Genomic DNA, 15,504 nt, shown 5'->3' on the forward strand with positions numbered 1-15,504 from the left:
CTGCCATGACATGCATCCCTCTCTGCCAAGGACCAGCTGAAACTTGCCCAAGTGCCTTGTACCTGCAAATGGTATCAAGCTGTCCTTGCTTGCTGGGTGCCTTGGGTCCTGAGTGTTCAGACAACACCCAGCTCAGTATAGGGAACTGAGCAGTGGTGTTGCTGCTATAGCCCTGCCCTGCAGAGCAGCCATGTTGTAACACTTACCCCCAAACCACAGAGGTCACCCCTCTCTCCCTCCCATGCTTCTACTCAATAAGAACTTGGTTTTGAATAATTTGTGCAATAAAGAGAGTTGAGCCGACTGCATCTAGGCAAACTTAATTTCATTCAGCGAAGCAGATCGAAATCTAAAGTGGCCCTCACTGGTCCTTCCACCTTGGCCGGTCCCTCTGGCCAGCCCAGAACAGAAGTGCCCTCTGCAGAGGGGCCATGGAAGATGTGGTTGTGTGGGACTGGGCTTTGGGGCCTCAGCCCGTGAGCTTCAGACCCACCTTGAGTTGCTTTGGAAATGCCTCCTGTGGCATCAGGGTGGGTGTGGGCTGGGGGAGTAGGTGTGGTTTGCTTTGCTGATGGCTCCTTCCTACCCTTTCCCCCATCAGCTCAGCCATTGGTACACCCCCTCCCCAGCCAGATGTGCCCAAGGGAAGCACTGTCGCCATGACAGCCAGAGTGGGGGCAAGGAGCACACATGGCAACCGCCAATTTTCAGCAGCTGTGTTGTGCTTTCCCCCCCGTGGGTGGGGGTGGGTTGGCAAGGAGGTGACAGGCTCAGGCAGGAATGGAGAGCATCAGAGGTGAGGGGCAGCCCTGGGCTGGCAGCCCAGCCTCGCCCCGATGTTCTCAGCACCCCTTCTCGACGGCCATGCCTGTGTGTGTGCATGTGTGTGCACATATATGCCTGCGTGCACACCTACACACATACCCCTGGAACCAAAATGAAGTCCCCTCATGGGTGTTCATGAGGGAAGGGGCTCCAAGCCCAGGGCGCCTGCTTCAGACAGTTCCTCTCGTTCCGACCTTTCCCGGACATCTCTCCCTTTCTCCTCCCTCTGCCTCTGCCTCTCTCCCCTGCAGACTCCTCCTTCTTGCCGCTAGGTTCTGTCTCCAGACTCAGATTCTCAGATCTCAGCGTGCTGTGGCCTAAGACATGTAGCTTTCTGATGGGGAGGGGCCGTGGGATGGCAAGCTCAAGGTCAGGCCCCAGAGTCTGTGTCTGCACAGCTCCCAGGGGTTCCTCCCACCCCAGCTGGGGTTAGGCTCCCTCAGAGTCTAACGCAGGCATCCACGTGATGCTGCTTGGATGCCCCTGGGCAAAGCCCGTCCAGGAGGCGGTTTCTGTGGAAGGTGGGTGGCCACATCTTCCCCTCGGAAGGGGGCCCTTATGGGGATCAGGTTTCCACAGCACCCTCTGGCCCTTAACCTTGAATCTGCCTCGGTTAGAGCGTTAACACTTAGCACCCATGCTGCTTTAAACGGAGAACTTGTTACCTAAACAATAAGCCCTTGATTTATAAACATATTAAGAAGGAGAATTCACATCTCTCAGAGCTATTATTTATTTACTTATTAGGTTTTGTTTTATTCATTTCGCTGGCATTAGATGAGTCCTTATTACTCAGTAATTCAATTTAACAAACATTTAGTGAGTGTTTACTGTGTCCCCAGGCCCGCACTCAAGGAGTTTGGGTCTAACTAGAGAGACGGGGACACAGAAGAAGGTGGCTCCCACACAGGCTGGGCTCAATGAGAGCAGGAGAGCTTCCTGGAGGGGGTGGGCTTTCGCTGGCCCTGAGCTGGATGTGGAGCAGGAGAGAAGGAAAAGCCAGCTTTATGACATTTGGAACCTGGAGAGGACAGTGCTTTGGGTTCCTAACAGATCCAAGAAACACCCCGGCCACCCCAGTGACTGCGGCCGGACCCCATGTCCTGCAGCAAGGTGGCAGGGGCCAAAGGTCTCGGCACTCCTGAGCTTGTTTGGCCATCTCCCTGGGCACTGGCTTTCAGCCAGAGCAGACCCGCCCTCAGATGACAGTCCCTGTAACATGCTGTGACTTTTTTCAGGCTCACACCTCCTGCCCCTTGAGCTGCTCAGTCCTTAGGATCCACAGCACCTGTGCTGGACCTTTGAGGGGAACGTGCCGGCCTGGAAAGCTCTCGGAATGGGCTGGGCTGCAGAGCGGCCCAAGGAAATAGGGCTGGAATTGATGTCCCTCCGGCGCTTTGTTTGGGGGAAGACGTGTTGTTTGCATTTGAAGGTTCAAGGCTATGGTTCCCTCTGGGAATTATATGTGGGGGAAGAGCAAGGCGTGTGTTTGAGCAAAGCCTGGTCCCCGCCCGGAGGCCCGGGGGCTGTAGGTGGCAATGCCAGAGCCTCTCCAGGTGACTTCCCAGGCGGCCAGGAAATGTCTGGCTTCAGTGCTTTGAGGAGGCCTATCCTTCTTCATCTCTAAGTCAGGGTGTCAGCAACCTGGGCCATTTTTTAAAATATGGCTCTATTTACTCTTTTATTCTCAGCAGCTAGCTCTTCTCCAGCTGATTTAAGCCGTCAATCTCTGCTCCCACACTGCCCTATTTCAGAGCCACCTGCACCTCATGCGGTCCCCCCGGGCCGTCTAGAGCATGTAGCAAAGCAAGAGAGAAACAGGAGGCCAGAGCCAGCCAGACCAGACTGAGTCCCCTCGTGCTGCTCAGGGCTGTGGGGGCCCCCAGGACCCCTCACCTGTCCAGCCACCTCCCACGCACACCTGTGACCCCCCATGTTGACCCTCCAAGAGGCCAGCCCGCAGCCTGGGATGAAACCAGCAGGTAGAAGAGGGTCAGGGGGAGGCCGTGCATCCCTGGATGCCACCCTGGCCCTTCATGGGGCATCTGTGGGTCACGAGGTTACCTAGGGATCATAAGGTTACATTCAGGTCATCAGGCTACCTAGGGATCACAAGCTTACGTATGGATCATGAGGTTATTTAGGGGTCACAGGGTTACCGTGAGGCTGGCTAGGGGGTCTCTATGGGTTGGAAACTCCTGATGATGCTGGACGTCACTCTCCTTGCCTGTGGCTGGAAAGAATGGGCACCCAGACTAACTGGGCCCCAGGAAGCCTCTGAGGCCAGTGAATTCCTTGAGTCAGAGATGTGTGGCCTGGAGGATGGCATTTTCCTTGACCTTAAACATTCACAGATGTAGGGCCTAAGGAACCAGCAGGGCGAGGTCTGACCCAGGAAGGCTGCTGGGGCACCAGCCCTCTGTCCTCATCCCTGTCCACCCTGCTCAGGGGGCAGTTCAGCAAGGATGGCCCTACCCTGTATGAGACACTGTTCTGGGCACTTGGGGACGTGGGTCCTCATGCAGCTGGCCTCCTAGCACAGAGGACCAGCAGGGGACAAGAGTGAGTTAGACCGTGGGAAAGTGGTCGGTGCGTGGGAAGAGCAGAGCAGATGGCATGGCAGCAGGATGTGCCACACACTCGCGTACACAGAGTGAATTGTGACCTGGGGAAGGGTGTGTGGGGAGCCCTCTTCCTCCAACAGCGGCCGAGGCCAGGCCACAGCTGTGTGCTCTGCACGGCTGCACGTCGGGCGTGTTCCTCATCCACGCGGAGAAGTACAAATAGATTTAGGAAGGCCATGGGAGGTGACACCTCAAACCGGTCAGTTCTTCTCAAAGAACACACAGCCGTCCCGCAGGCCTGGGCGCGAGGATGTTTCCCGGGGGCCTGAGAGGCCCTGGGGGCAGTGGGGTGCTATCCCAGCACACCTCTGCTCTGTGAGACCCTGACAGAGGGCCCCCAACCTCAGCTTGCCCTAGAGTCACTCAAGCTCGCAGAGTCTCGGGGTTGGCCCAGAAGCCCCTCGTGACTCTGGTGTGGGTCCCTAGCTCCACTTGGGGGACCACTCTGCACAGTGATCCACACGCGGAGGCCCAGCACGCAGAGTTGTGCAGGGACTCACAACACCTGCCAGCCGGTGCCTCAGAGGCTGGGCCCTGGAGAGGGTGACGTAACCCAGCAGTCCTCAAACTTCAGCTCTGTCAGCTCACCCACAGGGCCTGTGGGCCAAGGATGTGCGGTTTCACACTAGTTCCTGGGCTGAGGCTGTGGTCCGCAGGCCACGCTTTGGGAGCACCGATGTGGGGCATTCCAGGAGCTTGTGGCTCAGGGAATTGGGAAAGTCAGGAGGATGTGACCTTCTCAGCGTACCCGTTACCTGGTGAATTACAGGCACAGGAACTGTTCCTTGAACACATCAGCCCAAGTGTGGCCTATGGTGCTGATGACACAGTGCTGTCCACCCCTAAATTTGGGACCTGGGTGTCCCCCCCCCCCGCCAGGAAGTCCCCTCCCCACATGTCCCTGCAGGTGCCAAGCCTACAGCTCGTCCACCAGAGCTGAGGCTGCGGGGCTGGTCACAGTGGAAGACTTATCAGCCACATAAACCCAACTGAGCGAAAATCATCTCATGCGAAGAAATCACTTCTTGAGGTGACCCAGCTTACGCAAGGGAGTGGAAAACACTGTTCCAGAAACGAAACAACAGGGACAGCCAGGCGAGATCCCCCAGAGGGAGAGCCGCCCGGGTCCTCCCAGCTCAGGTCAAGGTCACAGGGTGTCTGAGTGGAGACGGTGCTGGTGACTGTGGACCCCGGCCTCTGCTCCCAGCCTCCCTGCCTCCTCGCTTTGACGCACTCTGCTTCTCTCTCTCTCTCTCTCCCCTAACTGTCTTTCCAGATGCAGGACGCCATGGGCTACGAGTTACCCTGGGTGTACTTTGTCAGTCTGGTCATCTTTGGATCCTTTTTCGTTCTAAATCTGGTTCTTGGTGTGTTGAGCGGGTAAGCTGACCGTTTCTGTGTCCTCTTTACGACGCAGCTGAGCGAGGCCCCAGGTTCCAGGAAAAACAGAAAAAGTCTCCATCAAGCCGCAAATTCTGATCCCTGGCTGGGCAGGCCGTTTGGCCTCTGACAACCCGGAGGACCCCCGTCCCGGCGCTGCCTGGTCGGTGTCCGGGGCCAGGGGGACGGGGCCGTGCTGGGCGCTGACCGAGCCCCACTAACTGTGGTTCCGTTCTTCCAGGTCAATGATGCCGTGGGAAGGGACTGGCCCTGGATCTATTTTGTTACACTAATCATCATAGGGTCATTTTTTGTACTTAACTTGGTTCTCGGTGTCCTTAGCGGGTAAGCAGGACCGAGGAAAAAGGTCTTGATTTTTCCATTTATCTCATTTACTCTTTCTGCTCTTCCTGGCTTTATTCTTTTTCTGACTCTGATGAACCTGGGACATGGGGCCGCCCCAGGAGCCTTGAAGTGAATGTCCTTGGCCTGGCTGGGCATAGGTCAGACGCTCCAGGATGAGCCCGTTGGTTTGGGCCCCTGTCTCCTGCCAGCCCCATCGCCCTGGCTGTCTAGGTGGGCAGGACGCTTCTCCCTGAACCTTCGGAGCAGTGAAGCCCCTTTCTGGGGTGGGCTTGGCAGAGGAACTAGAGGAAGCTCCATGGGCCGTGGGCTTCAATCCACATGGCAGCCTGGCCGACCACAGTCCAGGGCAAGCTGGCAGTGAAGCCTCAGTGCTGGCCGGGCTAGGGTTCGAAGAGTGGAGCTAAAATGCAAACAAGCCAAACAGACACAATTCAAATTCTCTGACCCTGGTTGCAGACTGAGTGTCCATGTCTGCAGACCTTCTCTGAAAGGAAGGGCACTCAGTGGTTTAAAGCCATTGGTCATCGGAGGGCAGAGGGACAGAATACGCTATCCTCTCATTCTGTCTGGGTGACTCCAAGTACCAGGCCACCTGATTTTGGCCTTTGCTCAGATGAAGTTAGAAAGTGGCCGGGACACCTCTGGACAGCCACCCCTGCCCCATGGCCCTGCTGGATGTCTCCTGGGCCCTCTGTCTTCCTCACTGGCCACGCCAAGGCCATCACCTGAAGGCTCCTGGTGACACTCTCTGCCTTTGCCACGTGGGGGAAGGGCCGCTGCTTCATAGCCTTTTCTTGGTCTCCAGGGATAGGAATGTCGGGGGAAGTAGGCAGAGGAGGAAGACTGCTCCCACCCACCCCCTCTTGCCACAGGAGCATCGAGGTCAGCCCTGGGCATGGGGAGGGACAGAGTCCACTCCATCCTCACCCCTTCCCAGTGGGGTGGGGGCTGTCAGAGGGTCCATCACACCAGAGGACTTCGCTGCGAGCAGCCACACAGGAACTAGCACCTCCCATCAGGGTGACAGTGACACACGGGACAGCAGATGTCCTGGTCAGCTGCCTGGAAGGTGGAAGGGTTTTCATTTTTTGTCTCTAACACAGGAAAATGCCCTGTGTGTAGGGCAGCGCTGGTTAGGAAAGCGCTGAAAAACCAAGCTCATCACCCTGCTCTACACGAGCCGGGTGTAGAAGGCCTCTGAATGCGGGCCACTCATCTGAAAAGACAGAGACAAGAGATTAGGAGCCATCTGAGCAAGTGAACTCCTCCCGAAGCTCAGGTGGAGAGTGAGGCCTGGACCACGAAGCCCCCCAGCAGGTGTCTGCCCAGTGGTCTCTTCATGAGAGGAGCCCTCCTCCCGGGGCAGACAGAGTCAGACTGTGGAGGGGCAGGAGCGTGGTCTTGAAGGCCCTGTCTTGGCCCTTCTCAAGTCTGAGCAAGAGCATGTGTGTGGGCTGCCTGACCCACAGGATTCCAAAAGCCTGGTCCGCTGGGGACCCCACTCAGCCCTTCTTCATCTCCGCGGACACCTCCCTACATCTGCTTGCTGCCCCGTGCCTCCCATAGCATGTCTCCCAAAGCTTCCTGGGCCCTGGTTCACCCTCTGCCTGGACACAGAGCCCCTCCCCATGCAGGGCTAAGGGGGCCTCTCCTGGCCTGTCCAGAGGGCTGGCACGAGGTGAGGACCCCCGGAGGTAGGGTCGTACTGGCTGAGCATGCATGCCCACGACCACCTCCTGATCAGTCAGGATGGCCACCCACAAGGCATCGGCCAGCCTTTTGGAGCATCTAGAAATATCTGGAGATTCCCTCTGGGTGACAGCACCAGCCGTAAGGATCTCGACGTCAGGGTCCGGGCTGGGAGCTTGCAGCAGATTCACTCACTTCCTGCCCACGACAATACTGGGAGCTGATGTGAGCGCATCTCCACCCCACAGAGAAGTGAGGTTTAGGTGCGGAAACGAGCTCAGTTCTCACAGGTGGGACCCGGTGGACGGGGTTAACTCCACACGGTGTGAATCCGCAGCCTCATCTCCGGTCCGCCACGCTCCACCAGCTGGGAGCTAACACCCTTCGTCCCCCAGTTAAGAGCCAGCACGGTAACTCGTCCTCATCAACGCCGCCCTCAGTTACCAAGGATGCCCAGCTAGCTTGGCGCCTCTGCTCATGGGGACAGAAGAGCGGCTCTCTGCAAAGCTTCCTTTTTCAAGGCAGGATCCAGAGATTCTGGTCATCGGAGGGTTGGGCCATGTCTGGACTCGTCACATGTCTCTGTTCCTGACAAGACCATGTGGATTGGGGTTAATGGACGTCTCGTGGATTTTTTTTTTTTTTTAATGGTTCCACGTTCATTATCTGTTGGTCCTCAGAAGTCTCAGGATGGGTAACAATCATTCAAAAACCAGGTTATACAACAACAATAACAACAACAACAACAACAACAACAACAACAAATGAAGAACCAGGTTATATGACCCTCCTTCCAGAAATCTCAGCCTCCCACCCATTAGAACTACAGTGACAGTGATCTTGAGATTCTGGAAATTGCACTTGAAGCTGCAGTCGGGTGAAAGTCCCTGGACCCAGGACTCTTTGGTGGTCAGTGGTTGCAAACAGAGAGGACATGTGTCTTCAGGTGCCAAGGGGCCCGGGGTCTCTTAGATGGTGGGCACCCAGCTCTTGTTCTCCTGGGAGTTGGGGCCTGGGACCTGGGGACAAGCATTTTACAGCCTGAAAGCACCCTGACCACAGGTCACGGTTAAGATGCTATATCCAGGCCCAGAGGAAGCAGACGTGCCTGGACACTGCCTCGTGGCTGGAGCAGAAGAGGTTGGCAAATGCGGCTGATGCCCATGACTCTGGGCAGGGCTGTTGCATGAAGTCCCCAGCATCACTGAATTCATGAACAGCAGACCTCTGCTCAGGGCAAAACGGGGTCAGTTTCCCGGGAGCCCCTGGCCACCACATTGTTGCCGTCAACACAACTTTCAGCATATGTGCTTTTGTCTGAAGTCACTGGGTTCAATGCACAGTGTTGCTTTGTCTGCACCTCGCTCTTAGCCAACAGTTCATAAGTCAGGCCCAGACAGAGCTCGCTTGACATGCGTGCTTCCTCTGTGAGGCACTTCCCAGCTCCAGCGCTCAGGGCCGCAGACGGCACAGCATTTTCATAAAAAAAAATCACCCATGAAAGCACCAGATGCGGACGCTGCGGCTCCAAGTGGACAGTTCAAAGGCTCTTATTTAGAGTATGGGCTATGCTGAGGAGGGCAGGACGTGACACCCGTCCCCCCACTCTGTGTGTCCACAGTGACTGCAAAGGCCCCTGGCGTTGCCGGGGGTCACTGATAGGTCTTGGCGAGGAGGCAGATTAGTAGACATGGAGTCAGTAGGTGACGCGGGTGGGCTGCACTTGTCATCTCAGGGCCCAGAGCCCTGGTGTTTGTGCTGACTGACCTTCCACAGGCAGGAACCCACACCCTGACTCTCCCACGTTTGTCCCTTTGGCCGTGGCTGATACAGACGTGCTCCTGCCTTTGGACACGTCCCACTGTGACTGACCGTGCAGCCAGCTTGGTCCTTGGGCCCAGGTGGCTGTCAGTTTAGGGCCCTTTGTTGCCACTTGCTTTGTCCCCTGAGCAAGTGCATGACTGGCGTCCAGGCGAGAAGTTTAAGAGAGCCAGGTGCCGCCACCCCCAGGTCCCCTGCCAGGTGGAGTCTGGGGACAGAACCCTGCTCATCTCCATCTAGTCAGAGCCTGGCTGTGCCCTGCGCTCTGTGGGGCCTGGGGTGCTGCTTCTCCACACACCCTCCCCAAGGAAACCATTTCCTTTCCTCCTCGGATGTTCATTCTGGATGCCTGGAGGCCACGGGGTAGGGAGGTGAGCTTCCATTCCGAGGGGCTGATGCTGTAATGCACAGCTGGGTCCACTCTCCCCACTCCAGTCTGACCCCGACTCAGGAGAAAGATGGGTGGGTGTTTTCTAACTAGAACTGGACCTCTACAAAATATCCCCAAAGGGCCAAAGTGAACTCTGAGCTACTGGTCCATCTTACAATCCAGACCCTCAGCACAAGGATCGGAGGTTGTTGAGTGGGCATGGGTGGGACAGTTGAGAGGGGCCTCGAGCTGCAGGCTGGGCTGATTTGCCAGGGAACTGTGCTGTGAAGTGACCGGCTCCAGCGGACTTGCCCACAGCCCGGGAGGAGTGGCGGGTACGGAGGCCCTCCCCGACTGCAGGAGGCAAGGCTGGGTCAGCAATCAGCCTGGCCCTTTTCCTGGGCAGGAGGAGAAGGCACAGCCCGCCGGCAGGAAGCCCAGGAAAGAGCAGGTTCCATCCGATTAGAATTGGATTCAGTCAAAGTGAAGAAGGAAATTCCTTCCCAGCCAGAGCACCATGGAGGCAGCTGAGACCTCGTGGCTCAGGGCCCACGTCTCCTGATGACAACGTCCCCTGGACCCCTCCCGACCCCACCCCTCACCGTACAGGGTGGCCGCTAAGATCTTCGTTCCCGAAGTGGCTGCAGCAAGTGCAGACCCTGGACAGGGGACACGGGGGCCCAGCCACCCCAGGACCACATGGACTCCGGCTTGTGGGTGTGTCTCTCTTCCAAGGGGAGCATCCGGCTGAGCAAGAAGTCCCTCAGGGTGGACTCCAGTCTCCTGCCCTAACGGGGCCTTGATTCTGCTGAGGGAAGGAGGCATGACCAGGAAGCTACCGAGATGCCCAGTGCAGCACGTGCATACATGCATACACACTCACATACACACACATATATACTCACATGTGTGCACATACACACTCATGCACACGCACACACATACAGATGCATACACACACACTCACTCTCCTTGAGGGCCCATTTCCCAGACTGGACCTCAGAGGCAGGCTGCTCCTACGCCCCTATTTTGGAAGAAGAGGCACAGACTTGCTTTGAGAGTGAGAACCAGGCCCAATTTCCCTCTTGGCCGCCCGGCTCTTGTTGCTCAGAAAGTGAATTCAAAGTCAGAGGGAAAATAAGGATAGATGCATAGAAAATACGAAAGAAATAGCCACTCTTAGAAATTTTTCAGTAGGCCCTCTTCTTGCAAATCCCAACCCAATTCCAATTTCTACTCGTTTTTACCGTAGACTGAACACATCATTTAACTTTCACATCATCTTGATTTCATGTGTTTCTCCAAGCTGATTGGATTTCCTTTTGAACCTGAAGGGCAGCCCCCAGGACATGTTCCTGTGTCCGGAGTCCTCCCTTGTCTCCCGGCTTATGGGAAAGAACCGTCTCTAGACGGGCAACCGCTCCAGGCATGCTAACCCGGCAGGATGAACCCTGGAAATGAGAGAAAGGAGAATGCGCTGGAGGAGGCCACAGGCTCCTGGGTCTTAGGTTAGGGGTGTACCTGTAAACATTTAACACTCGGCTCTTCAGGGGGAAAAAGCCCTGGTTTGCCTTTGTGTCTGATGACTCCTGTCATGTAAATAACCGCCGTGCACCCAATGGTCCATCTCCAGCCACCCAGGGTTGGCAGAGCCAGTGCAGGGGGTGGCTTCAGCCCCAGCCTCGTCCCTGGAGGCGTGGTGGGGCTTTACCTGGTCACCGTTGGGAAGGCGTTTCCAGGTCGTTGGAGAACCTTTGCCAGGAGGTACGGCCGGTGATCGTGACACAGACAGAAGGGACGCGGGTTTGGTCTCCCCCATACTTGAGTCAACAAGACCCCCTTCCCGGACCCTTTCCTCATTCCTAAGAGCAGATCAGCCCCGGGCGGGTAGAGAGTGTCTGTGCAAAGTGGGGCGGGGTGCGGGCTTCCTGTGCAAAGCTGTAATGCCCTGTCCCTCTTGTCTCCTCTCTCCCCGGCCTGCCTGCTCCACCCTCCGTCCCCAGAGAGTTTTCCAAAGAGAGGGAGAAGGCCAAGGCACGGGGCGACTTCCAGAAGCTGCGGGAGAAGCAGCAGCTGGAAGAGGACCTGAAAGGCTACCTGGACTGGATCACTCAGGCCGAAGACATCGACCCCGAGAACGAGGACGAGGGCATGGATGAGGAGAAGCCCCGAAACAGTGAGCCGCCACCTGGCGGGGGTGGGGTGGGGGGGGAGGGCACAGAGCCACGCCTGCCTTGTGGCAGGGAGCATCTGCTGCCTTAGAAACCAGTCACACTGAGAAGCAAAGCAAAGCCTTCTCGGCTGGGGGGTTGTGGGGGGGCGCAGGCTTCCTGCTCTAGGCTGATTCAAAAGGGACAGTCTCTATGGCACCACCTAGAAACACCGCTGTGCTTTCTCAGGGAGAAGAGCCAGAGGCTTCTCTCAGGAGGGAGATCAGATGCAGAGATCTGGGGAGCTGCGAACGGGCGAAGGGTTGGGTCGGGGAAGTTGGGAGGAACTCGGCGGAATAGCATTAGTTACAGACTCTGGGTCCTGTCCCTCCTGCTGGGGCTTCCCGTGGTAGGTTGTCGGATAGGCTTTTGCTAGGATGGTAACGAGGGTGATGGATGATATTTACTCGCAAGTGTGGGAAAGACAATGAATCGTGGAAATTCAGGCTCTCATCGGATAAGCCTGGTGGTTCTCCAGTGTGGGCCCTGGACCCACAGCACCCACATCACCTGGTTACTTGCTAGAAAAGCGAGCACTTGGGCCCATCTTCAGCTCTGGAAGCTCTGGGGTCGGGCCCAGGGCTCTGTGCTCTAACCAGCCCCTAGGTGCTTGGGCATGCAGGGACATGGGACCCAGCGTGTGGGCTCTGATGGCTCTTCGGCTCCGCCCTCTGTGCTGTGACTCTGACCATGCTTTCCTCCTGTGGGCACCCTTCCCTTGTATTTGGTGTGTTTGAGGAAGAGCGTTTCTGGCCAAGGGGCCAAGCAGCTTAAACTGACCCCCACTTGCTGCATGGGGTCAGGCAGGGACAGGCAGGAAGCCGAGAGAGAGAAGACAGGCCCGCTGGGGCTCTGAGGGCTGATGGGGAAGCAGGGTGGCCATCCCTCTGTCCTTATGGAGGCCCAGATGGTGCAAGGATGCTCGTGTACTGTATCCTGCCTCATGGCCTTGTGTGTGAGCGTTGGTCACACCCATTGTGTTGACACTCCCGACCAGCGGGATTCTGTGTGTTCCTGCTCCTTAGCTCCTGGGCTCTGGCTGGGAATCTGGGAGCAGGAGCAGGTAGGTGGGAAAGGTGTTGGCAGAAGGTGGGACCTTCTTCCCTGGTTCCAGACATGGGTTGCACACGTCCACATCCACCGACCGCTTCCCTTTCTGATAACTGCTCAAGGCGCAAACACGAAATTAAAACGCACACACAACGGGACGTTAACAATGTGATTCAGAAACCTTGAGAGGCCTTCCCACTCTTCTGAGGAGTTCTGCAAGTTGGAAGACGAGGCCTTTGGTGGATTATAACAGTAAGCAGTGATGCCGCTGAGGGTCTTCCTGGAAAGACACCCAGCATCTATTAACGCTATGGATGAAATGCAGGTGGTCCATGGTCCATGGTGCTGAGCAGTGTGGAAACAAGTGAGCCGGCCTGAGAGCTGCAGTGACGTGTGCTCTGGAGCACAGGGCCTAACGTCTCAGCTCCCCTGTGCACCCTGGTCAGGGTGGCAGTGAGCATATTTCTTACATGTGTGTGAAGAAATATGTGTGTGCAGAAACGTGTGTGTCCACAGCCTGCTCAGCACATAGTGGCCATCACAGAGACACACTCTTCCAAGGACAGGGGCGCTGCTTCCCTGTCCCGCCCAGATGGAGAATTCTTTGCTGCTGGAGCAGATCCAGTGGACAAGGCCCACCCGCCTCCATTTCTGACCTGGCTCTGGGAAGAGCATAATGAATCTCCCGCCCCAATGGACGGAGTCCTGCCAAGATTTGCAGGAGGGAGTTCCCATCATGGCTCAGCGGTTAATGAACCCGACTAGTATCCACGAGGATGCAGGTTCGATCACTTGCCTCACTCAGTGGGTTAAAAATCTGGCGTGGCCGTGAGCTGTGGTGTAGGTTGCACACACAGCTCGGATCCTGTGTGGCTGTGGCTGTGGTGTAGGCCAGCAGCTACAGCTCTGATTCCAGCCCTAGCCTAGGAACTTCCATGTGCTGCGGGTGCAGCTCTAAAAAGACAAAAGACAAAAAAAAAAAATATTTGCATGAGCCCAAATATGGATGAAACCAGGATGAACACTGCTGTTCCTCCCCCGCGCTTTCCTTGTGGCTGGAGGAGCCTGGGGTCTGCTTCTTGTTCTCAGCCCTGTCCCAGGAGGACAGAACAGAGCCTGTTTCCGTCCGTCGTGGGAACGGTGGCAGGGCCATTCTAGGGGTTGGGACCACGGAATGAGCATCTGAAAAAACAAGACAGAGAGTGAAATAGAAACGTACAAGAACTGGGATGGAGCCTGGAGGCGAGTCTCAAGGCTGGGCTCCAGGGAAGTCCAGTCAAGAGCAGAGCTCCCTTACGTGAGTAGATGGCTAAGGAACTGACAGACTAATAGGCTGGCAGAAAAGGCAAGCCCATGGCTCAGAAACTATATTCTGATCCTGAGAATGTCAGAATTTTGAAACAAACACAATGGAAGAGATGTTGCTATAAATTACGTGTTTTGACCAAAGTGGGATCTTGGCCTTGAAAGTTGCTAAAAGGTCATAATATGGTGTATTTGCTGTTCTCTTCAGCTCAAAAACTGGATAGTCTTGTAAGAAAAAGAGGAAAAGGGTGTCTTCACTCTTCACCATTGGCTCAGGCAGCTTCACTCAGGCCCCAGGTGTACCTGCATCGCACTTATGAGAGGCCACTGTTGCCACATGCTGGTGAGACGGCTCCAGTGTGGAAACAGCTCGGGGACATGTCTTTACCTGGTCACCTGGTTCCTCGTCTCTCCAGGAAAAGCTAGAGGTGCCACCGAGGACATGGGAAGAGCAGGGATGGGAAGGCAACGGGGAGAAAGGACATTGGTGGAAGCTTTTCTCTAATAATGAGAGTCAGTTGGGTTGGCCAGTAAGTCGTAGAAAAATACCTAAACGTGTATTTCACTCATTCTTCCACCCACCCATCCATCCACCAATTAAAGGCCTGCTCCGTGCCAGGCATTGTTCTAGGCCCTGCAGATCTAGCCATGAACAGAGTCATCAAAAATGCCTGCCCTGGTGGGACAAGAATTGCTTCTCTTCTTTGTTTTTCCTCCTCAAGATCAAAGGACACGTGGATTAAATATCCCTGCACGTGACAATCTTTCTCTAATGCCATTAAGGCCCTTTAAATGCAGCCCCAGCCTCGAAGCTGAACGTTTGTGCAGGTGAGCGTGGAAAGGACAGACAGACGGTGGAAGGGAAACACGGTCTGCATGTAGATGAGCCGACAACCAGTGTATTCGGTTCTGTTCTCAGGAAACGCTGCTGCAATTGTCACCAACCAACAGCGCTCACGGCTACCGCCCGCCCTGCAAAGCCTGGGATGGTGTTGTTGAAACAGGGAATCTGAAGGCTTCCGGGAGGGGCAGGTGAAGGGTCCAGGGGCTGGAGAGCAGTGATCTAAATATCACCCGTCCACACTGTACAGGTCAAGTGCTCATGCATCATCATCTGAGTTTTTTTTTGAAGGCATTTTAATCGGTACAATCAGTTTTTTTCCTTGGACTGACTCGCAGTCACAGCTGCCACACGTCTGAAGCCTGAGACAGGGCCCCACCAGTGTCCAGATAGAGGCCTCAGGGTGCAGACAGAACCCCGAGCCTAAGAATATCCTCCGCCCACAAACTCCAGAAGACAGACAGACGCCTCCATGGTACAGAAGTGGGACAACGGGAGCAGGAACCTTCGACCCTTCTCTGGTCCCTGCTACATCTTGACTTAACTTTTCCACCCCACGGCTATGGTGAGACCGTGCCAGGGACCATTCCTGGAGACACAGCGTCACCTGTGGAGCCCCCGATGGCCCCACAGCCTGAAGGGGACAGTGAGGAGCAGACTCGGGGTGGAGAGGCTAGGAGCTCTTCAAATACATGCAGGCGGGCAGAATTGAAGCACTGAATTGAGTCCCCTTTGAGTCAGGAGAACTGGGTTTTAGTCTCTTCTTTCCTGCCTAGTTGCCAAAGACCCTCGTCTAGTCTTAGCTGCGCTCATGGTGGGCCCTCAGAGAGTGGACTCTGGGCAGAAGGGACTGGGAGCTTTGAAAAGTGGGCCTTGGAGTTTCTGTTGTGGCTCAGGCAGTTAAGAACCCAACTGGTATCCATGAGGTTACGGGTTCAATGCCTAGCCTCGTTCAGTGGGTGAAGGATCCGGTGTTTCCATGAGCTCTGGGGTAGGTCGCAGATGTGGCTCGGATCCCGCGTT

At 56.0% G+C, this 15,504-nt stretch overlaps 1 protein-coding gene across 8 annotated transcripts in view; it reads left to right on the top strand.

Annotated features, from left to right (window-relative positions):
- CACNA1C (calcium voltage-gated channel subunit alpha1 C) overlaps positions 1 to 15,504 on the top strand; it is a 434,223-nt gene that overhangs the window by 292,616 nt on the left and 126,103 nt on the right. For all 8 annotated transcript variants that reach the window (XM_047787908.1, XM_047787912.1, XM_047787914.1 and 5 more), the window contains exons 8-9: positions 5,071 to 5,174; positions 11,079 to 11,251. In XM_047787908.1, coding sequence (XP_047643864.1) covers positions 5,071 to 5,174; positions 11,079 to 11,251 — 277 coding nt within the window. The remainder of the gene's footprint in view (positions 1 to 5,070; positions 5,175 to 11,078; positions 11,252 to 15,504) is intronic.

This window comes from Phacochoerus africanus, chromosome 7 (assembly GCF_016906955.1).
Source record: "Phacochoerus africanus isolate WHEZ1 chromosome 7, ROS_Pafr_v1, whole genome shotgun sequence".
In the NCBI taxonomy this organism is placed as follows: Eukaryota; Metazoa; Chordata; class Mammalia; order Artiodactyla; family Suidae; genus Phacochoerus; species Phacochoerus africanus.